General features: G+C 50.6%; 1 protein-coding gene across 50 annotated transcripts in view; it reads left to right on the top strand.

Annotated features, from left to right (window-relative positions):
• Positions 1–4,596: 4,596 nt before the first annotated feature.
• CELF4 (CUGBP Elav-like family member 4) overlaps positions 4,597–22,478 on the top strand; it is a 296,015-nt gene continuing 278,133 nt past the window's right edge. For 47 of the 50 annotated variants that reach the window (XM_045527286.1, XM_045527284.1, XM_045527283.1 and 44 more), the window contains exon 1: positions 4,728–5,013. In XM_045527286.1, coding sequence (XP_045383242.1) covers positions 4,728–5,013 — 286 coding nt within the window. Of the gene's footprint in view, positions 5,014–22,478 lie in introns of all 50 variants that reach the window. The other 3 variants (XM_045527327.1, XM_045527304.1, XM_045527328.1) reach the window with 2 other exon arrangements.

The raw sequence follows: 22,478 nt of genomic DNA, 5'->3' as shown, positions 1-22,478 counted from the left end.
CACAGGAGCCCCTCCTTCCTCCAGGCTACTACCCCCACTGCAGATCATCACACGCGACTTGGATTGTTTTCTATTTTCTCCTATGTGGAACTCCTCAGGCCTGGAAGACATTTAACCATCTGTTGCCGTTTGCTGTTCTGGGGCTTTTCACTTGGTATGACTTTGGTCTAACTAGACAGTGAGTTCTTTGCATCCTGTCCTCTCTCTGAAGCTCAGAAAGGCTGGATGAACCCAAGAATGGCTGAGTGGTTATGCCTCCGAGCCAAGCAGTGCAGACCCACGAGGCTGAGCTGCCAGGGTGTTCTAAAGTGCCAGTCCCCTTCTCCAACCCTGAACTCCTTCTGGGAGAGCGTCAGCCTGGGGCACCGTGGCTACCCATCCTTAGAGCCCATATGAAAGGATACTGTCAGCTTAGCCATTGGCATTTATAAACTCAGTTGTGAGCACCAACTGTGTGCCCATCACAGTCCAGAGGAGCTGCAGAAGAGGAGGAGGGACCAGATTACTGAGTTCCTGCCCCCTACGAGTTCACAGTCTAGGTGGAGACAGAAGACTCACAAGCAGGAGAGCCAAAGCAGGTCTGACGGTGTGTGGCCACGGCTAGGGCTGCAGAGTGTGGCTGAGTGGGTGCCAGAGGGAAGACAGTGATGAGTGACGGGTGACTCTGCTGGGCACAGAGGGCTCCCTCCCTCCTCCAGGAAAGAGAGGAGAAGCGAAGGGAAGTGAGGAAGTAGAAGGCATGACAAGGTATGAGTAACCAGCCCACCTGGCTCAGGACCCCCAACGGGACTTCCTGACACCTCCAAAGATGAATCAGCAACAAAATATAAACCCCAAACGTGGAGAGAAAAAGGCAACAATTGTTCCCAGCCCCCACTTCCATTTGCCAACCTTCTCTCTCTCTCTCAGTGGATGGAATAATTGTGGCCATGAAGTGGCACTTGGAGAAAAAGTTTTAAATCTGCTTAAATGTCACCATGAGTAATACTTTGCCCCCATATTTCCCTAATTACATTTCTCTTTGATGATCTAAGGCTAAAAAAAAAAAAATTAACTCAAGTCTTCCTAGAATATAAAGGGTGAGAATACCAAAGAGCCAACCTAATCATGTTCTGTACTATTTTCTCAGGGGTCCTGCTCTTTTATTGCATTAGTTGGAGACACTTGTCTGTGTTATTTTATCCCCAAAACTCTGCTATGGAGGAGAGGTGGGAGCCTAAGAGATTCAGCTCTTCACCGTTAAGAAATCAATGCCTTGACAGAAGCTGCTTCTGCTGCTATACACCAGGTAGCTCAGTTACAACGGGACCTGGTGTCCTGGTCACCTCTGTTCCAGCAAGCTGGGGTTGGGGGACTTACACTATACACCTGCCTGAGAGCTGAGGGGTGAGGGATGTGCCACCTGCTAAGGGGACACAGCCCGAGAGGGTGAGGAACCTCTGCCTAAGGAAGAAGGACTTCTCCACAGCTTTGAGTCCACACGGGGAGACACGCAGGGAGGGGACTGGTGCAGGGAGCAGAGAAACAGTCCTGGAGGGAGCTGGCACTTCACAGGATGGAGGAGTTTTCAAAGGCTTCTGAAATAGCCAGAGTCCCCTTTCATTAACAAGCCCACTCCCCCACTCACTCCTGCCCAGGGACTGCTTTTATTTATGTATTGGCTATTATTATTAATAATAATATGAATAATTAAATACCTGCGAATAATTTACTTGGCCCTAGGGTTGGCTGGGGTGGTGGTAGGAGGAAGAGGAGGGTGGACCTCAGCGGCCCTCCCCCTAGAAGTTCCCTTCTTTTCCAGCTGCCCTCCCTCCCCTTGCCATTGTCAAGGCTTTGCTTCCAGGGGGTTGGGGGCAGGGAGGAAAAGAGAGACCTCAAGCAGGAATTACTCTTCCTAAACTCCCCCGTGGTGGCAGAAAATATATTCCACTCAGCCGTGAGATCCTGGGAGCCATGCACGAGCACCACAGGATGATGGTGGAGGAGATATTTTGGACAGTTATTAGCCTCTGTTGATGTGTCCTCAGGCTGGTCTCAGCCCGGTGGGTACACACACACATGCCGAGTGTGGCTGCAAGTCGGGGCTGTGCACAGATCCATGCTGCGTCCACACAAGCAAGCACGCACAAGCACCCACAATTCTGACAAGACACAGAGGCACACACCTCCAAGGCACAAGCACAAAGTGCTTACCAGGGACATAGCCACCTCATTAGGGCACTTCACAGGCACACCAAGCACACAACCACATGGCAGAGAGACTCTACATGTGAGTTTCTGTTGGATTCCATCAACTTGGTCGATTCTCAGACCAACATACAGTACTGAATGATGTAAGCCCGGGAAACCAAGTTAGGAATCAACTATACTTACACACGACTCCATCAAGCAAAGGCAGGAGAATCTAAAATGAAAGGATGAAGTTCCACAGTTCTCAGAATTGTACTTGGGCCCCGGGATCCTCAGGGAGAGGCGTCCTGAGCGGGCTCGGGGCCTGGGGCTGCGAACCTCGGGGCCTCCGGCCTCCTCCGGCGCTGGAGAGCTCCGCGTTGTGGTTGTACCAAATGGGCTCGGCCTGGGTTTTCAGGCAGCTGGGGTCTCTTTCTCTTAAAAGAAAATTTTAAACATATCGTCTAGTAGTGTAATGTAATCCGAGGGTAAGAAAAGAGAAACCCTGAACGCCCGAAAGTGGCCAGCCGAGGGCCGGCGGGGGTTAGGCCAGCAGCTCCGCCCCGCCGCCCCGGCTCCCTGCCCCGCAGCCTGCGGGGGAGCGGGCGCGTTATTTTAATTTGCCGGGCTTCTGAAGCGGAGAAGAGGCTGTCCTGGAAAAGCAAATGTGAGAGAAGATGGGGTGCAGGTAAATACCATTAAAAAGAAAATCGGCTGCCCCAGCCAAGTTCACCACCAGTATTCGCCCCCAGAGGCGGGGCTGCTCGGACCGGCTCCCGCCTGCCACTCCCTCTCCCGCGCAGCCGAGGTGGCAGCCCCGGCGGGCCCGGCGGGGAGTCCGGCGGGGTCCGGGCGGGGCGGCCAGACGCTCGGCTCTTTCCCGCAGACGCGACTCCCCGCCTCGCACCTCTGGAGCGGGAGGAGCCGAAAACGAAACCCGCGGGGTCAGCGCGCGCCGTGCGAGTCTAGCTCCAGCCGCAGCCCGGATAGCGATTTGAGGGCTTTATTTTCTTTTATGGTGGATTTAAAAAAAAAAATTATTCAATTCGAATCAGTAAAGCAGGCGAGGGCAAAATCAACGCAGTTCCCCGCGCTGGCTCACCGGCCACCGCGCCCAGCGCCTTCCTCCCCCAGTGGCGGGCGAGCGAGCCGGGCCGCCCGGCTCCTACCTTCCTCCCGCCAGCCGCCGGCCTGCCCGGGCGCCGCTCTCCGGGCGGGGGAGACCGTCGGGACGCGAACCCCCACCTCCCGCCTGCGGAGGCGGGCTGGAGCGGGTCGGAGCCCGAATCTCTACTCCCCGTCCCGCTGCCCCCCGCCCGGCCCGAATGCTCCCCAGCGCCGTCCTCCCAGGTGGCTCGGGGGGCAGTAGATGCCGGGCGGGAGAGAGATTTGGGGCTGCTCCGGCAGGTTGGGGATTCGAGAAGAAAAAAGCAGAGAGAGAGAGAGAAAGAAAGAGAGAGACACACACACAGACAGGGAGAGAGCGCGCGCGAGAGAGCTCTTGTCTATAGATTTATCCACATAATATATATTTATGTAGCTTTTTTTTCTCTCGACACTGATCAATGCGCACTCGGATTCCTGGGCGGACTCCCTCCAAGCCGGCTCGCTTTTCTACTCTAAATAAATAAATAAATGAAGCCAGATGGGAGAAAAAAGCGCCCATTCCACCTCCGCCGCCGCCTTCGCCGCCGCCCCGCCCGTCATCCCTGCCTTGGCTTCGCCCGCCTGGCGCCCTAATAGAGCGCAGCTCGGTGGAGAACGCTCCCCCTACGTACCCACACGAAAATAAAAATCAATGTTTTTAAAATACAAAAAGTTGCACCTGCTGCTAGGACAAAAAGAACCCCCAAAAGGCTACGAGAGGAGGCCAGCGGCCCGGCTCCTAACAGGCACCCGCTCCCCGCGGCCGCCCGGCCCGGAATCTCAGCGCCTCCCGAAGAGCCATGCGCCTGGCGCTATTTATAGCCGGGGGCCGTCTCGGACCGTACCACCGCCACTCCGCGGGGCCGCCGGCGGGGGAGGCGCGGAGGGGCCGGCGCCGCCCCACGCCGCCCTGCCCCCGGCAGCCGCTCGCCGCGGCGCGGGCCCCCCCGTCGCGCCTACTCTCGGCCCCCCGCGCCCTCCTCCGCGCGCGCACGCTCGCCGCCCCCACCCCTGGTCTGGCTGGGAACTTGAACCGGTCCAGCCTGTTTAAACGGAAAGGACAGAGATCCTGTCTGTTCAATGTAAAAAAAAAAAAAAGAAAGAAAAAAAAGAAAAGAAAAAAAAAGAAAAGAAAAAAAAAAAGCAGATCAGACCGAGAGAGACAGAGAGAGAGAGAGAGAGAGAGAGAGGGGAGCGGGAGGGGGGAGAGGAGAGAGAGCGCGAGCGCGAGCGAGCGAGCGAAGAGGAGAAAGAGAGAGAGAGCAGAGCGAGAGGAGAGCGAGGTGTGGAGAAACCGAGGGGAGAGAACCCGAGTGTGTGTATGCGTGTGCGTGTGTGAGCGCGAGCGAGCGAGCGAGGGAGAGGAGCGAGAGTGCGAGCGAGAAAGAATAAAAGGAAAGAAGATTTTCTCTATGTATATAAAGATGGCCACGTTAGCAAACGGACAGGCTGACAACGCGAGCCTCAGTACCAACGGGCTCGGCAGCAGCCCGGGCAGCGCCGGGCACATGAACGGATTAAGCCACAGCCCGGGGAACCCGTCGACCATTCCCATGAAGGACCACGATGCCATCAAGCTGTTCATTGGGCAGATCCCCCGCAACCTGGATGAGAAGGACCTCAAGCCCCTCTTTGAGGAGTTCGGCAAAATCTACGAGCTTACGGTTCTGAAGGACAGGTTCACAGGCATGCACAAAGGTGAGTGCACCTTTCCCTCCCAACTTTGCCGGGTTGAAGGAGCGAGCGGGCGGGCCGAACGACCGGCCGGCGACGGACGAGCGGCAGACGGAGCGAGAGGGAGCCTCGGGCGGGCGCCGTGGAGGGAGGCGCTCGGGCAGCAGAGACCGGAGCTGGGGTGCGTGGGGAGCTGTTCGCTGGGGCAAGGCTGGGTTTTGGGCGAGGTGCTGATAGGAGCGGTGCTGTGGGGAAAGCAGCGGGCGCAGAAGAGGAAGAGAAAGAGAGAGAAGATCGAGGTGGAAATGGGGCTTGGGTTTGGGGGTACAGTGACTTGAAAGATTGGGATGGGGACGGCTGCTCGCGTCGAGCCCCGGACGCTGAGCGGACTAGCCGGCGCTCGGCCGGCCAGAGACCGAGGGTGCTGTCCATCGCCGTGGTGCTGAAAATACTAAAGGAGATGGTCTCCTCATCCTCTGCTCCGGCCGGAGTAGCAGGAGTGCAAGCCGTCTAAAAGGGAGAGAGGTGACAAATTCAAAGAGATATTTTTATTTTAATTTAACAGTAAACTCTCCCTGTCGAGCTGTGTGCCTCAATAATCTGATTGTGGTGTGAGTGGTAGGGGCGGGGGGGGGGATATGTTTGAAGGAAGGAGTGGTAAAACCTAAGGCAAGAATTAGCAAGAAACCAGCACCCCCTGGGTGGAGTGGGGGGTCTGGGAAGCCTAATAGTCCCCTTCCCAGGAAAGCAGGGTTTTGAGAAAAAAATATGTGTGTGCAAGATATGCATTTTGAAAGGTGTACCCTAATTTATCCCAAACTCACCATGCAGAGAGATTTATAGTACATTATTTCTCCCTTGAAGCAATCATTGCTAGTGAGTGCTTGGGGGAAGGGGAGACAGAATAATCAAAGAATTAAAACCCAGCAACTTTTTAGGAAAGTGGTCATGGGAATTGTCTGCAGCCTGCCTGTTTTCTCCTTGTTTTATTATCTTTAAAGCAGAGCCCCAAACGTGTTCAGTTGTAGAATGTGTGTGGGTGGCTGGTGGGTGACGAAATTAGCCCAGTGCTCCGCTCCCTAACAGTAATGTATAGGATGTGCAGCGGGGATTAATCGGTGCTGGAGCTATGTGGGCAAGTTAAATGCTTTCTGAGAGAGATTGATCGCCGGGCTGGGAAGGAACACGGGGCTAAGGAAGTTGTAGGGGATGTGTATGGACGTTCCGTTTTTAATAAACAGTAGTGTGGAGAGCCGCCGAAGATGCTGTGTTAGAGCTGGTGGTTTTAAAGAGGAAAACACGCACACGCACACCCACCCCCACACTGAGAGCAGCCTCATCCTTGGCCACAAATGGGCTATGAACAGAGCTGATCCTCCAGCACATTAGGTGCAGAGCGCGAAGCTGTCTGGCTCTCTAAGCAGCAGCGGTTTTCACTATCACAACCACCCTCCTTCTCCAGCCCTCCCTTCATTCGAATACTAAACAGAGCTCCAAACTCTTCATAGTTGGAGTCCCATAGAGCAGTTTTTATTGGCTTTAGCATCTTCCAGCTTGCCTGCTGAGGAGTAAATCTTAAAGTTAATGGCATGTTGAGTAGCACAAAAACACAGCAGAATGGAAATATACCGGGTTTGTTGGGGTGGGGTGAGGGTGGGGGACATAATGGAAAGAGAAACCAACCTTTATTCATTATGGAGAAAATGCCTGTCTTTTCAGAGGGGAGATTGGAAAGGTGGAATGGGAAGGTAATCTTCAAAATAACATTTGAAGAAAAGAAAGCAAACACTTTCTTTTTTCCCCCCTCCTTCTCAAGTCCACCATATCTTTGTAGTTATTCCCTTTCCAATCAAGCTCCCTAGAAGCTAATCAAGGCTTCTATCAAACCTTTGTCATTCTAACATGCCCTCATTTTTAAAAATAGTAATAATAAAAATTGTAAAAAGCATAGTCAGGGAAGTCTTTTGCCCATTGTAATGATCAGTTCTTGTGGTGATTTAAGATTTCAAAGTTAAAAAAAATTCAGAACCCACTAGAGGCAAGAGACAGTTGTGAGGAGCTGAGCCTCATATGATAGCTGGATTGAAGCACTTTATTTGCTTCTTTATTTCAAATGAACATAAACTTTAATAATATTCCTTGGTTTCTTTTCAGTAATTCCTTGCTGATATCATCACTTTGTTTCTGATGTAATTTAGACTCTCTCGTATTATAGCAAAGAAGTAGAATTTTCATCATTTGCATCAGGGAAGTAAAGAGGGTTATGAGATAAATATATGTCATATATTTTACGTTATTTATACATTTATTATATGTGTATAACAAGTCAGAATTCCTAGGACAAGCAAAACTTCATTTTCTAAATAATTCTTCCCCCAAACTGTCTCAGTCAGTGGCAGGCAAGCCCGCTGGCTCTAGCATACTGGGTTCCTCGTTGTCGCAGCTCACCCTTCAGAGCTGGAGCACATATTTTTCCTATGAAACTTCCTGCATCTCCATCCTTCTGATTTTTATAGTTGAGGTTGGGCCACAATGTCCCTAACAGTGCCTGGAAGCTCCCGGAGAGCTGAATAAATAAGACAGTTTCCAAGGTCTGGTTTATTCAGTCCTAGAAGAGTTTGAACTCCTCCTTCAGTGATGCAGCCTGATTTATTAGCTAATCTTGATAAAATAAGCCTCCGGCCACCTTAAAAAAATTACTCGCTTGCCATTGGTGATTAATTACTGTTAAGTCAAAAAGCTTGATGAGGCTTGAGGAATGAGGGTTGCATTTGGCTTCTAGATTTTCCCCTTCTCTAAATTGACAACATGAGGCTAGGGATTAGAATCATGCCTTTGTTAAGCCTGGTTTCTGGGCATATTTGTGGCTATTGCTCCCCTTCTTGATTCTCTAACTTCTAATGAATCGTACTGGGATAAAATTGAGAGACATAAAAAGACACTAGGCTCTAGTGGGGATGGCATATGTGTGTTATTGGTAAAATGAAAAAAGGAAGGAAGGAAAGAAGGAAAGAAGCAAGGAAGGGAAAAAAAGAAATAAAAGGAAAAGAAAAGAAATATCAACTAAATGAAATATGTGAGATTTCAGATGGGTATCCATTTGTTGGCCACCTGTCATTTCAGGTATCTAAAGAAGGAAGGTGTTCTAAGGGTTAATGGAATACCTGCCATGCGTAGAGTACACCTTAAAAGGCAATTACTCTAGTCAAATTGGGAGTCTGTGGAGGAGGGAGTGGGTGGGTATTGTGGAGCAAACCCAGCCATATCAGAGAAAGGCTGTGGACTGGGGTAATTACTGTAAAGGTAAATTTACCCCCTGGAGACCAGAAAGCAATTGAGGGAGGGGGATCTGGGTGCTAAGCAGAAAGAAAAAGGAAGAAAAAAAAAAAAGCCCAGAATTAAAATTCAAAGAAACAGCACCCAAGGAAGAAAACCCAGTTTCATGCAAACTCTCCCGGCCAACTCAGAGTCTTCTTTTCTCCCCCATTAGAAGCACTTTGGGAAAGATTGTTTTTCCAGACTCCAAAGAGAAAGACATTGTACTATTGATTAAAGAGATGAGAGGCGAATTCCCGGGGTAGCAGCAAAAGTGAGCTGAGGACCAATTTTGCCCCTTCTTGTAGAATTTTTCTCCCTTGGAGAAGGAAACAAGTCACCCACTAGTCTAATTCTTCCCTTCTCTCATTTTTTACTTATTTCTCTTTTCTTCTTTTCATTTCCTGGAGGACAAACAGAGGCAGTGACTGAAGATACATACACACACACACACACACATACCCATGCCTGCCAACACACACATACACAGTTAGCAGATCACACATGAACAAGCTGGCAATCCATTCATAACTTTGGTCCTGTCTAGCAGGATAGGAAGCAGCAAAGACTGAGTTACTGGGAGACATAAAGACTAGTGCTCTCTGGATAGCCATATTATAATGCATTATCTTTGAAGTCATTTAAGTCTAATTTAAGTGGTATTTAGTACAATATTTATGAATTAATGTAATCTAAACATAGGGCTGTCCCCAAAGGTTTAAACAGCCTTTACTACTGATGTGTGCTTGTTCCCAGAGCCTGCGATGCATTTTAATCTAAACAGCCAAGTCCACATCATAGTTACTCTTGTTATCCAGTCAGAACAGATCTGTGCCTGGGTAGCCACACTGCTTTGAGATTTTCTCCACTGCATGGAGAAAAATCTACTCTACTGGCAGCCTGGGGGGCTACCAACCCAGAAGCCACAGTTTCAGAGACTTCAGACCCGAGTACTTTCACACTACATCCAGAGGAAGGGTGGGGACTGAATAATAGAACCTTCTGTAAATTTAGCCCTGGAGAATGTATCATTTTAAAATATACTTACCACCAGATGCACAATCTCCCATTTCAATGGAACCTTCTATGGATTTAGCTCCGGAGAGTGTATCATTTTAAAATATACTCACCACCAGATGCACAACCTCCCATTTCAACTATACCTGAGTAGCAAATGCCTGAAGCCCCTTGATTTGGGGTGTAGCTGGGAGAAAGAGGAAGGACAAGGTTATGATTATGTTTTGGTGATTTGTGACCATCTTCATAAAATTATGTGTTGTGTTTGCATTTAAGATGTAACAATCTCAGAACATCAAATTTCCACCTCTTGACTTTAGCCGACATGGCTCATTGTTTTTCTTTCTTTCTTTCTTTCTTTTTTTTTTTTTTTACTCTGTAGATAGGTGAATTAAAACCGTGAGGCTCTATCTGATTTCCATTTTCAAACGAGTCAAAAGAGACAGTGTAGCTGAAGTATTAGCATGGGCATCAGCTCAATTAAGATGAACTTTTTTTAAATTACTTTGAAAAATAAAAATTCAGTGTGTCCAGGGAAAGAGATGGGCAGAGTAGCTGGGTACACACCTACAGTTTTTTAAAAGAAAGATTTGCCTTATCAGGGATAGAGAACATGTAATAGCCATAATAAGAAAACAAGAAAAATATTTATTTAAAAAAACAAGTTTCACCAAGAAAATGAGCAATAGCAATTATTACAAAATTAAAGCATGTTAAAGCAACAGCATCATAAAAACTCCAAATTCCAGATGTTGATAAGTGTCCTATTTAAGAGCAAAGAAAAAATTATTAGGAAAGATTGGTTGATTTAAGAGACTGGTGGTTATTTGCTGCTTATGCATAATTTCATTTATCTCTTACACAGACTTCCTCAAAATCAACACACACACTCACAGATAAATTAGCATGCACATGTGCATGTATATGCATCCATGTGCAAGCATGACTAAGCACATCCCACACACATGGAAACCAGGGCTGGCCTAGATTTCACCACAATTCAACAGGGAGATGTTAACACTCCCCCCGCCCAGCCTTAATGGGAATTCTAGCTTGGGCTGAAAGAATCCCCTTGGCATACTTTCACTCCCTCCATCACCTGCTCCAGTTTGCTGGATATTTGTGGCTTCTCAAACAGAAAACAAAATAAAAGAAAAAGAAAAGCTTTTCTTGAATGAAGTCATAACTTGAAAACAACCCAAAGGAAAACAATTACAAAAATACATGCCATAGCTATGCTTCCCCCCTCCCCACACACAGTCATATTGTAAAGTTCTCAGAATTCTTTCAAAGAGCTAGTTTCCAGGGGCATTCCTGCTGCTCGGTGATCTCACCACGCTCCAGGAACTTGAGTGTGGCCATCACCATCAGTATTATTAGCATCATCGTCCTCATTAATACAGCATATATATACCGGCATGGGAGAGGGGCTTCCGAGAGAGGCCTGGGAAGTTATCCAAGACACTAGCTCCTTGCTTGAGAAAACAACTGGTCTCAACTTTGTCTCGGTCCAGAATTCACACTTTCCATGTCATCCAGAGAGCGTCAGTTTCTAAACTGACTTGGGAAGGGTCTCAGCTGAAGAGGATTTGGGGTGGACAGGCTGTAAGTAATTGGGAGATGCAACAGAGAGTGAGGCCCAACACTGCAGGCAGAAAAAAAAAGAAAGCAAAGTTATATGGTCAAAATGCCAGCTGGAAATTGGGCACACACGGGTTGACAGTGGCTGAAACCTCAGCAGCTCCTGAACTTGAAAGGGAAATCCCATGTGACATGCAGAGAGAGGGTGTGAAAACCTGTGTGTCTGTGGATCCTGGGGGTTGGGGGAGGCAAGATGCTGCAGCTTGTGTGGGTGTTGGAGTGAGCATGTGTGTGAGTGTGTGTGAGAGAGCGTGTGCACGCATACACTCATGTGCTCACGCACAGGGGAAAGATGACAAATGCAAGTGGCATGGAAATGACGTTAGGGGCAGTTTCATCTTGCAAGGTTATACACAGGATAAGGGAGGAAGGTGGTGGAGAAAAGGAGAGAATCCGAAAAGAATAACGCTATCCTCGTTATTACATACATGATCCACCTCGGAACTCGTGGCTTGGATTTGTCAATGATCCAAGTCCCAGTGTGGAGGTGTGCTATTTTTTTATCTGCTGATACCCCCGCCCAGAGCTCAGATTTGGGAGAGGGTTCCATCTTCATACCTCACCCATCACCCTTTGAAGGCTAGCCTGTTCCTGCTCACCCACTGACTCATTTTAGAAATGACCTTCCATCTGGGCTTTGAGTGGCCAGCCACAGAGCCCAGCTCTCTGAGGGTAAATCTCCCCACCCACTGCATTGTCAACCCCACTTCCTGCCCCTTGACATCCCAGCCTACTTGCCTTTTGTAGTGTTTACACACACACACACACACACACACACACACACACACACACACAGAGAGAGAGAGGGAGAGAGAGAACTTGATCAGCTCAGTCAAGCCAGGCCCTCCAAGCAGCATGCTGCATTTTCCCTAAACACAAGCAGAATGTGGCAGGGATCAACTGCCCTCCTTTTGGGGTCCTCTATAACGAGAGAAGCACTTCCACCCCTCTACCTCTGCCTGCTCTGCAGGCCTTTAAATACACAGCCTCTCCAAGAAGCACAGAAAGCATCTAGTCCTGCCCAAACAGCCCAGGGGAGAGGAAGAGAACCCTTTGACACCCCCCAGCCTCAAAGTGGGGCCTGAAGAAAGATATACGTGTTCCACTTGGCAACATAGAGGAAGTAAAAGGTGCCAGAGCAGAAAGACAGTCACAGGGGGTAGAAAGGGCAGCAGAGGAATTGCCAGAGTTGATGCACTTGCCCTAAGACGTTCTTCCATCTCCACCCATGAAGTTCCCAGTGGCCCCCGGGAGGGCATAAAGCCCAAACCACAGCCCTGCCCACAGGAACCAACAGGGAAGCCAGGGGGGAATCCCAAGGGTAATTGCCCCGATCTCTGAGTCCCTCAAGAGTAAAAGGGGATGATTTTAGGACCTTCCGTTCCCAGGATTTCTCCCCTCCCACTTGCTCCACATTTGGTTTCTCTTATCCTTCCTTGTATCTCCCCTCCAGCACGAGCTGATTGAGGCTCTCAAACAGAGCGATTCCCAGCAGCTCAGCTCAGGAACAAATCCTACGTGGCCAGCTGCAAGATGTAAATAAATGGGTGCCCTCACGGAGACAGACGCAGTCCTGGTTCCATGAGGACAGCACAACCAAAAATATTGATCCAGCTCGGGGAAAAAAAAATTCATAATGAGCTGGCCTCCAACAAGAGTTTAATTGACAGAGACTTCCGAAGGCCGGCTCTGGACAGCGCATAAACTGACCGCGCTGTTACTTTATTGCAATATACTCTGCTTTAATTAATTATCACCTTTGTTAAGAGCGGCTACAGATCAAAGGTTTCTAGATACTTAGCAGATTTTACGAACAAAGCCCCCCGATGCATTAGGCTATCCCACAGCTTGTCAGTGAGGCAAGCTAGCCTCCCATTTTCTTCCCTCTTAGCTGTTGACTTCCTTCTCTTTGTTAAAGACAAACAGCTCTTTCTGCACAGCCGCACTATCCTAGGACCAGGATTGTAAGAGGTGTTGTCCACCGAGGGCAGGGGGCTACTGCTCTGCAGCTGTTCCTAAAATTACACAACTGAGACTTGTTTCACCTCTGAATCTGTCTGAATGAAATAGGGAGTGTCAGTAGAAGAAAAAAGAGTTCGTGGAAACATAAAAGGTGTGTGTGTGTGTGTGTGTGTGCATATGCACGTGCACAAGCAACTATGTGCACATCCACATAAATATTATGGGATCAATACATTTCACATCCGCTGCCCACACCTCTTAACTTCTCCCGCCCGTCTCTTGAGCACCTGTGCTACTGTCATATTTCATGCTGAGAAATGCTCACAGCGGAGGCGTGCATAGATGATGCTGTATTGAACCAAGTCGTTGTTTGGATTCAGTTGTGGAGTCTTGGTGCCCACTGAAGGATGGTCCTCGCCTAGGGTAGGTAGTACCGAAAGAATCCACTTCTTAAGATATGACAGGAACCTCACTCTCTCGAGTCCTCAAAACCTACAAACTGACAGGTGACTTACTTGAAAGCAACCCTTGGAGTCGTTCTAGGCAGATTTGAATGCCATACGTGGCTGTTTGTTCATTATTCTAATTTAATGATGCAGTCACACCTAATTAATCCATGTCTGGTTTATTCATACACTATGTCTGAGGATCCAAAGATCTCTCTAGCTAGCTGGCTTCCCTTTACAGGGACAAGTGAGGGGGCACCCCTGACAAGTGAGCATGTCCCGGTCTGAACAGGATGGGATCACTGTAGACAGAGTTGATAGAGGCACTGTCCCTGACACCACTGTCCATGCAGGTAGACAGCACAGCAGCCACAGAGATACACAGCAATGAGGACTGTGTGCCTGTGCACACACACATACGTGAGCACACAAAGCATGCCTTCTACCAAGGAGCTGCACACACCCATTCCCTTCAAATAGGTAATGGGCCACATCCCACCATGTAATAAATGAGGCCTGGTGGCATATCAAGCATTCATGTGATTGGGAGTTTTGGTACAGAGGGTTTAGAGGCTGAGCTGAGTCAACCTCCCCCTCTGATCTTAGCAAGAGCTGGATGAATTACTGCCACTGCACAGATAAAGAGACTGAGGCCAGGAGTAGCACAGCCCCAAAGTCAAGCCTGCAGCATGACCTTTCATGCACCTACTGGTGGCTGGTTCTGGCCAGACTGCTCTCAGTGAGTGCTGTCTCTTTCCTGGCAGGTAAATTGAGAGAATGAGGCATCAACCTAATAATATCCTTATAAAGCCAAGCCTCCTTGCGCAAGTCCTAGGAGACAAGAGGCATCCAAAGATCAAACACTACATCACAGTGTATTTGTAGGAACTCTCTGATTTTGCTACCTACCTATAATGCTCTAATTGACTATTTGATCAGCTCTAAAAGGGACGGTATTCAAGACAGACTTGCACACACAATACTCATATACACACTCACACACACACTTACATACCCATGAACACGTTCACATGCACAGAAATATACATTCACCATTCAAGCACGTGCACACACACATTCTTTTGCATGCTACATGCCATCATACCCACACCAGCTCATCCAACAAGGGTAGATTTTCGCAGGCGATGCTTGAAGGTGAGTGAAAAGCACACACCTAAGATTGTACATGCCCTTCCAGTAATGGGCTTATCAATACCTCTTAAAGAAATGTGACAGCTAGCCCAGAGTGATTCAGTTGTGTGGACAAAGGTCAGCATATAGATATCCATTATTAATAATATCAATATCTTGGTTGACCAATATAACCAGAAACTGTATCATGTCGCTGTTGATGGGTGAGGCCGGGAGGACTCCGCAGCAATAGCAGGAAATTATGCCCATGTAAAATTAATCACATTGACTGGTTCTAAGAATATGCAGAGAAGCAAAGATGTAGGGAGCGCTTGCCATGGTGGGAGAGGGGGACCTCGTTCCCAGAGGCTTCATGGTTTTGAACTCCTGGAAGGAGACCGGGGAGCAGAGGCGTCCCTGGGTGACCCGTGAGAACACTCTCCCTCACCCGGACTTTGCTTTTCAGCGGGTGCAGTGGAGGAGAGGTGTTCTCTGAACAGGAAAAGAGAGAAATAGGATCCCCTAACCATTATCCATCCAGCATATCCATGTCTTTCTGTCAGATCAATACTTGGCTTGGCTTGGTCTCACCGGATGAGGCACAGGCTCATCTTTGCCCCTGCTGTGTGAAGAGGTCTATCTCCGAGGGGGTGGTGTGAGCCTGAAGCATCATCTCCGTTTCCATGTTGGGACACGCTCCGGGGGATGCCCGTGTGCACGCCGCAGCTTGGGCATCTCAAGAGGAAAGACACTCAGTCTGATCAGACACTGCCATTAAGTTCTTGGGGTCAGCAGAGCCAGGCACTCAGGGTGCTGCCCCTTACACATTGCTGATGGGGCAGGAATGTTCTGGACTTCAGAAAGCCATTTCTCACTAGGGCTCACTTCCACTCACAGAGAGAGAGAGAGAGAGAGACCCCTCAGTCCCTTACTCCGCAGAGCCCGGGCTCAGGATGTGCCAGGGTAACACCTGGAGGGGTGTTCTGAGGAAAGAGCAAAACGCAGAGAATCCCAGTGTCTGGGCTCCCCAGGAAGGGAAGAGGGCAGGCTGGGGAAGTATCTCCAGTGACAGCCAAAGGCCCAACAGGCTTTTTGATCATTCCTTTTCTCTGTTTCCAGAGTCGTCAAGGCAACTGAAAGGGAGCTTGCCTTTGAGCCCGGGCCCCTCGGTGGGGGCGGTCATGAATAAGAAAGGGGCTGCTGAGGTGCGGGAGGGCAGGATGCCTTTGATTGTAAAGGAGAGCAAGGAAATGGTGCCGGGCGGCTGGGACGGGGACGGCTGAGTTTGGGGCAGCTTGCTCCCCTTCCCGTGAGAAAGCACGCAGTGACCAAGGGCCCTGGCGGGCCACTGCCATTCCCTTGCCGGTGCGCACAGCCCAGCCTTCCCAGCGGAGACCCTGGCAGTTCCCAGATCTCCGGACTGGCTCCCATCTCGGCCCAGGTTGGGCGCAGCCACAGAAGGTGTATGGGGAGGGCAGGTGCTGGCGCCAGAGTTCAGTCCTTCCTTCCGCAGCAGCGCCCTGTCCCCTCTTCAGACACAAGGCCTGGGCCTAAGCAGCCCTAGGGAGAACAGCAGAGAGCCTAGAAGCTAGGCCACTGCCTTAGACCCTCTCCATACATTGGGGAGGACCCCCAGTGTGTGTGTTGGGGGGGTCGGATAGGGCTCCTCTCTCCTCCAGCTGTCGCCTGCCCTCTGACGGCAAGACGAAGAACTTGCGCACACGCCGCGGGCCCCTGCGCCAAAGCGCCCAGCTCCCCCCGCAGCCCCGGCTCTGCCGGGTCACGGCGGCCAGACCTCTCCTGCGCCGGCTCCTGGGCCTCCCGCTCCTGGTGCGTGGCGGCTCCCTGCGGGGCTGGGTGGCTCTGGGCCCTAGGTCATTTCCCTCACTTGGCCAGCAAACCAGGAGCACACAAACCGAGAGGAGCCTCAGAAAATCCAGAAAGTATTGTAGTTTCCGTACCCATGTGAGTTTTGTTGCATTTCAAAAATTAATAATTACAGTCTGTGGTTTCGTATGGTTTTTATTCTTAATTCCCTATGTTGAGAAGCTTATCAGCAAGGGACCAGAATCTTTTCCATACTTAGGCCCTGACACAGGTCCACCTCCAAGTTGCTATGTCCCTCAACTTCTGCAAAGGACCCTCCAAGTGTCTCCACGAGACGCACGCTTGCACACACTTGCTCGCTATGTCTGATGAAAGGGACAGGCAAGGGCGGAGGACCCACCGATTGGTGACCGATTGGCATACCTGCCCCCCAGGCCCAGCTGAGGCCCCAGTACAGCCATTTATGCCCCGCTCATCACTGCAGTGACAGAGACGTGGAGCAGGAGCCGCCACTGCCTTATTTTCCAGCTTCATTTTCTTGTCCAATTTTTAAAAATCTTTTTACTAAAAAAATAAGACCTTCCTCTGTACTGTCATCTTGACTATTACAATAGGCGAATGATTCTATTTATTTTAGGGTAAACTCCGTTGCACTTCTGTTGGGCAAGTTTGGATAGCCTTTGGAACGAGGAATAAAGGGCGAGGCCTGGGACCAGGCAGCTGAGTTGCATCCCCAGGGAGAAGAGGGGCAGCAAGCTAAAGGGTGGGGTCTCTGTGCAGGAAGAGCAGGGCGTTTGGCGGCGGTGACTGCCGACCGGGCAGACCAGGGCACAGTGGGCAGCTCAGACCTTAGAGCAAGAGATCGCACTTCCGAAGGGCTGGCCGGCCACACGCTGCTGCAGGGGGCGCGCCCCCTCCAGGATGCCCCAGCTGAGACAGGTGGGAAGCTGAGCAGAAAGGACCAAACAGCAGGCACTGCCCAACTGGAGCCAGCGGGGAGCCCAACTCCTGCGCCCTTAGGGTTCGAGACCCCTGTCTGCTTCTCGTGCAGCCACCACGGCCTGGGTTTGTTTCTCCCTTAGTTTCTCAAGTTTCTCGGCAAAGCGTTAACTCAGACTGTTCTGACCTTGTCTCGGCTGAGCCAGTGATTAAGAGGGCTGGTCCGCTGCAGAGGCCGCACAGCAGGGAGGACAGCATCCCGCAGAGCAGCAGAGGCAGGAGGAGGGGCCTGCTGGGGCAAGAGTGGGGGACCCAACTGCGATTGCCCCTGGGATGCCCCCAGCCCGCCCCATACTTGTCCCCAGGGTGCAGAAGGAGGCGTCAGCAGAGCAGAGAGGAGGTGGGCGGTAGGGGAGACATGCCATGATCCCCCGCAAAGAAGCCCCTGGGTCTGATGCGGGAGACACAAGCCTCCTTCAAGGAGGTGCAGATTCATGTCCAACTCAGGCACCCCAAGTGTCTGTCCTCAGAAGGTGGGGGACCCGCCTTCACGGCCGCAAAATAACTCTGAATGTGACAGAAAGCGACAGCCCCACAACATACAACCGCCTGATGCAAATGTCCTGTGTGGGTAATCAGGTGGGGGGACTCGGGAGGGCTTGGTGCCAGGTTCCCAAATAGACAGGAGCCGCGTAAGCCCGGCTGGCAGACGGGAGCAAGACAGAGCAGGGAGGCTGGAGAGCTGACAGGTCAGGGTGTTATGTTTTGTTTCATTATGCTTTGCTTTTGTCCCACTGCAATGAAGTCTCGTTCTCAGGCTGGTGGACAAAGGAATTTCTCACTTTGAATAAATCTGGACCAAGTTTATTGCTTGGTTGAGGGAGCATCAGTCAGGGGGTGGGTAGGTGGGTTGCAGAGATTTCCGAGGAAGTTGGTGGCACACAATGAACCTGCCAGGGCTGTCTTCACCTGCTTTGGGGCTGCAGTGTCCTTCAGCTGTCCCAACTGCAACCCACTTGTGCTGAGAAATTACTCATGGAATATTGAAGCCCGTGGCCATGTTTCCTGTCATCGAGGCAGGCATCCAGATTGTCCCCACAGACTCACCCAGCTGAACATCCCGAGTCGTACACTGGGGGGTTCTGGAGGCTAGAATCTTCCTGTACCCTCTACTCTTCCTCTGCTCCCACCTCCAGCACAGGAGTGGCTGGACAGCAGCCAGGCAGTGGGACAAAGCCAAGGGACAGAGTTTTCTGGGGTGACACTGGTCTTGCAGCTGGAGGAATCTTGGCAGGTCGTAGGAAGAACTGTTCCCAGTGTGGACGGTACACCTGGGCAAAGGTGCCAAGGGCTCCTGGCAGCCACGTACTGCAGGAGAGCAATGAGGAGACCTCTCCCATCTCTGGAAGAGAAACCCAGCCCAGAGATGCAGTAATGGGTGTGGTGGCCTTTGGCATGAACTCTTTAGACAGGGGACATTCCCCTCTAAGAGGCCTCCACAGACCTTGATCCCTGGTGTCTTCCTGACCCCAGGGATTTCTCACGGGAGAACAGACCTGGGCTCAGTCACAGAGCTGGAGTAACTAAAAACGCAGCTCCCCGCAGGGATGCAGAAGTCACTAATGGTGGTCTTCCAGCACCCTCCCAGCTCCCGGGCATCCAGCCTGCTCAACAGTTCCACCCCAGGTCCCAAACTCCAAGCCCCAGGCCACCAAACCAGGACCTAGGGCCTTCAGGCAATGGTCCCCAACCAAAAGTGACCTCCTTTTCCTATCCTTTCAAAGTTTTGCCCCTTGCTGATCTGACAAATCCAAGTGGGCAGATGTGTCCCTGGCGGCTAATGGACATTAATGTGTTACCATCTCTGTTGCCACGTCCCTTTTAACAGGGACCTTTTAGAGCCCAGACTTTAACCCAAAGAAACATCTCTCTCTAATCGGGGGAATTTCCGTTGCGGGCCAGGCCAGAGGGAGAGAGTGCGAGGCAGGGAGGCCTCTGCTACTGGCAGTACAGGCCTTCCTGTCCCAGAGCTCCGTGCCCAAGCGGGACTCCACCTCCCGAGCTGCGGCACCAGAGGGACCCAGGCGGCTGAGGAGCCAGTCACTTTGCCCGTCTCCCAGCAGGGCCGGTGGCTCACAGAGGCTGCCGTGCCAGAGGTTTAATCAAATATTAAACATGGTCCGTAAACTTAAACCAACGTCATTTCTGGAGCGCCACAGCCCTCCCGGAGAGCAGCCCAGCTCAAGGGAAGATTCCGGCTCAGCTTTGCCTGGGTCCTGGGGCAGGGAATTCTTGGTTCATGCCCTTTGGGGGCAGGGGAAAGGGGAGACAGACAGGGACCATGGCAGGGATGAGACTCGTGGCTTTCCTCCTCCATTCTATTATTCATTTCCTCTGATTTCTATCTAATCTCTCCCTGATTGTCCTGGTGAAACTTAATAGACAAAGTGAATTTTTATTACATCATCAATATAATCTCCAGCTAATCAGCAGACACAGGGGCCACCGCAAGCCCTATAGCTCCTCATCTGGCTTCATAAATAGGAGAAGTAATCGCTGCCAAGCCCAACTCTTCCACCTCCTCCCGAGAGGGCTCTCTCCTGCGGAGCCCCTTCCCAGACCTATTCTTGGGGATTCTATCTTCCCACGGACCCCTGCACCCAGCGGGCCACACTGCCGGTTCATGGAGATATCTTCCCCTTTTAGTATTTTTAGTTTTCTCTCTCCTAGCTTCAGCTGTTAAAATCGCAAATCTGGGGCTTGTGTTTCGAATGCCAAAATAGCCTAATGTCAACTGATTTTGATTCTACTTTCTCTGCGCTGGGAGTATGATATGTCATAGACATTATATAATCCTATGGATCACAGTACATACTACAAACCACATTATATATAAAATTAAGTCCTATGTTATACTGTACACGTATAATCTATACACAAAAGTGTTTCGGTCATTTTAAGTGAAACCATGCATCTTAGGTGCTGTATCATAGATGTTAAGTTATATACTTTATTTATGCTATAGTATGCCTTTCATTTATACAGCATTTTAATCTGTAAAGTAGTGAATTACATATTACCTCTTTTTATTCCTATTGCAACCAGGTACAGGTGATACTTTTGTTTTATAAAGGAAAAGGAATCATGAAGGGAAATTTTGATCTGGTCCAGTCTTGCCCGGATATGGCAGAGGGCTCAGGCCCAGGACAGGTGCAGGAGAGGCAGGGAGGGGCCCGGGTGACAGGGACAGAGGAGTGGCGGCTGACTGGGCGGGCAGCTTCCTGGGGCCTGGCCTGCTGGAACAGCCCCTGGTCAAAAGGCGACTTTCATCTAAGAATAGGGGTTTTTTCCCCCCTCACCATCCTGCGCAAAGTTAAACGTGAAACTGAGAGCTCCCCCCACCAAGGCCTCTGCGTGGGAGACTGGGCCCACTCAGTAACACAAGGCTGTCTTCTCCCCTGCGCCCTGGGGTCCAGGCCACAAAGCCAGCAAACACCACTTAGAGTCCAATCCTGTAAATAAGGTGAATGAAAGCTCATGAATCTGGCTTTGGGCGTCCACAACACCATCAATTCTTTGGGAGAAGCAGAATTTGCTTCCCACGAGCAATCAGAGCCAGCTCCGGGTGTGACCAGCCACCCCCAAGGACCTGGATAGCTCACCTCCTCAGCTCTGCCCCCTCTCACGTCAGTGCAATGGCACCCGCTCTGCCCACCTCCTGGGACCCTCATGAGGATCAAATGAGAAGGGAGCACATGGTGTAAAAGTCAAAATATCCAGGGTCACTGTCATGTATTAAGGGCCAGCCCCATCAGACTACTGGGCAGCTGTGACAGTCCTGCTCCCTCTCCAGAATAGGATGTCGGAGACGACACTAAGGCCCCAGGGTGGACAGGAAGGGATATTGATGGTGCACCTACTAGGAGACATACACACAGCCTCTCACTTATTTTATCTCATCAAATCCTCACGACAAAACCCTACAGAGATATCACTGTGCCCGCTTGAATGCCGAGGAAACGGAAGCTCGGAGAGCAGTCACCCGACCGAGGTTATGTGCACCCAAATTTGTCATGTTCTCAAGCCCGCCGCATTCCCATGACTGCGCGCTCCCTTATGGAAGTAAATAACAAGATTATCTCTTCCATCTCCTTCATTTTGCAGATGGGGAAACTGAAGCCCTGCAACATTATTGGCCAATATTCTCTTAATTCATTACACACGGTCTTGTATGCAGGATCTGAAAACACATACGCACACGGAGAGACACGCACACATTTACAGACACGTAGAGATAACTCACAGACACACCCGCATACAGATACACATATACACAGACACACACACACACACAGAGACTCAGAGATAAACATACACTCACAGACACACATAAGAACAAGCTCAGAGGCAGACATTCGTACTCATACCCATGTACGCAAGCACATACACTCAGAAATGCAGATAGACTCACAAACACAGTCACACACACACACACATAGAAACATTCTGACACACACAAAGAAGCACAAATAGAAATATATGGACACAGACGCACACACTCACATACCACTCCTTAACGACAAGGGTTAGTTAACCACAAGGCCCTGACACAATTTAGCCACCCAACTTGTCAGCAGGAGGGATAATGCCGCCGATTTGGAGAGAGGGATGACAAGGGCCCGGCTTAGAAGGGAGGAGGGGACACGGGGGCCCCATGAAGGCCGAGGCCAAATCCTCATTAGAAATCAACAAATAAGCGGAAGGCGGTTGCCGAGAGCACTCTCTCTGCAATCACTTTTTGGAGTCGACCTGCAGGATCCCACTGAAATTCCTGTTCATCTGACCAAGACCGAAGGGAGGTCCTGGAGGCCCCCCAGCCTCACACACTGGCCAGGGCAGCTTTCCTACAGGCAGGGCGAGGCCTGTGGGCAGAAGAGGCAGCTCCAGGAGGTGGCGACTGGGAAGGCAGGAGAGGAGGGCGTAGGCAAGACCTCTCCTGGAGGCCGCAGCTCAGAGCAAGAGAGAAGGTTTTTGCACACCCAGTCCTCTGCCATCCACCCAAGCCTGCTCTCGGCCTGCTGGGTTCCTGTCGGCTCGTGGGAACACAAGTGGCAGAGAAAGTGTCCCTGTTCAACTGCGTTAAGAGAACACACACACACACACACACACACACACACACACACACAGAGCAAGGGGTTAACAAAGGCACAG

This window comes from Lemur catta, chromosome 16 (genome assembly GCF_020740605.2).
Source record: "Lemur catta isolate mLemCat1 chromosome 16, mLemCat1.pri, whole genome shotgun sequence".
In the NCBI taxonomy this organism is placed as follows: domain Eukaryota; kingdom Metazoa; phylum Chordata; class Mammalia; order Primates; family Lemuridae; genus Lemur; species Lemur catta.
The sequence above is the reverse complement of the archived record's forward strand: the minus strand, read 5'-3'. Positions and strand labels throughout refer to the sequence as shown.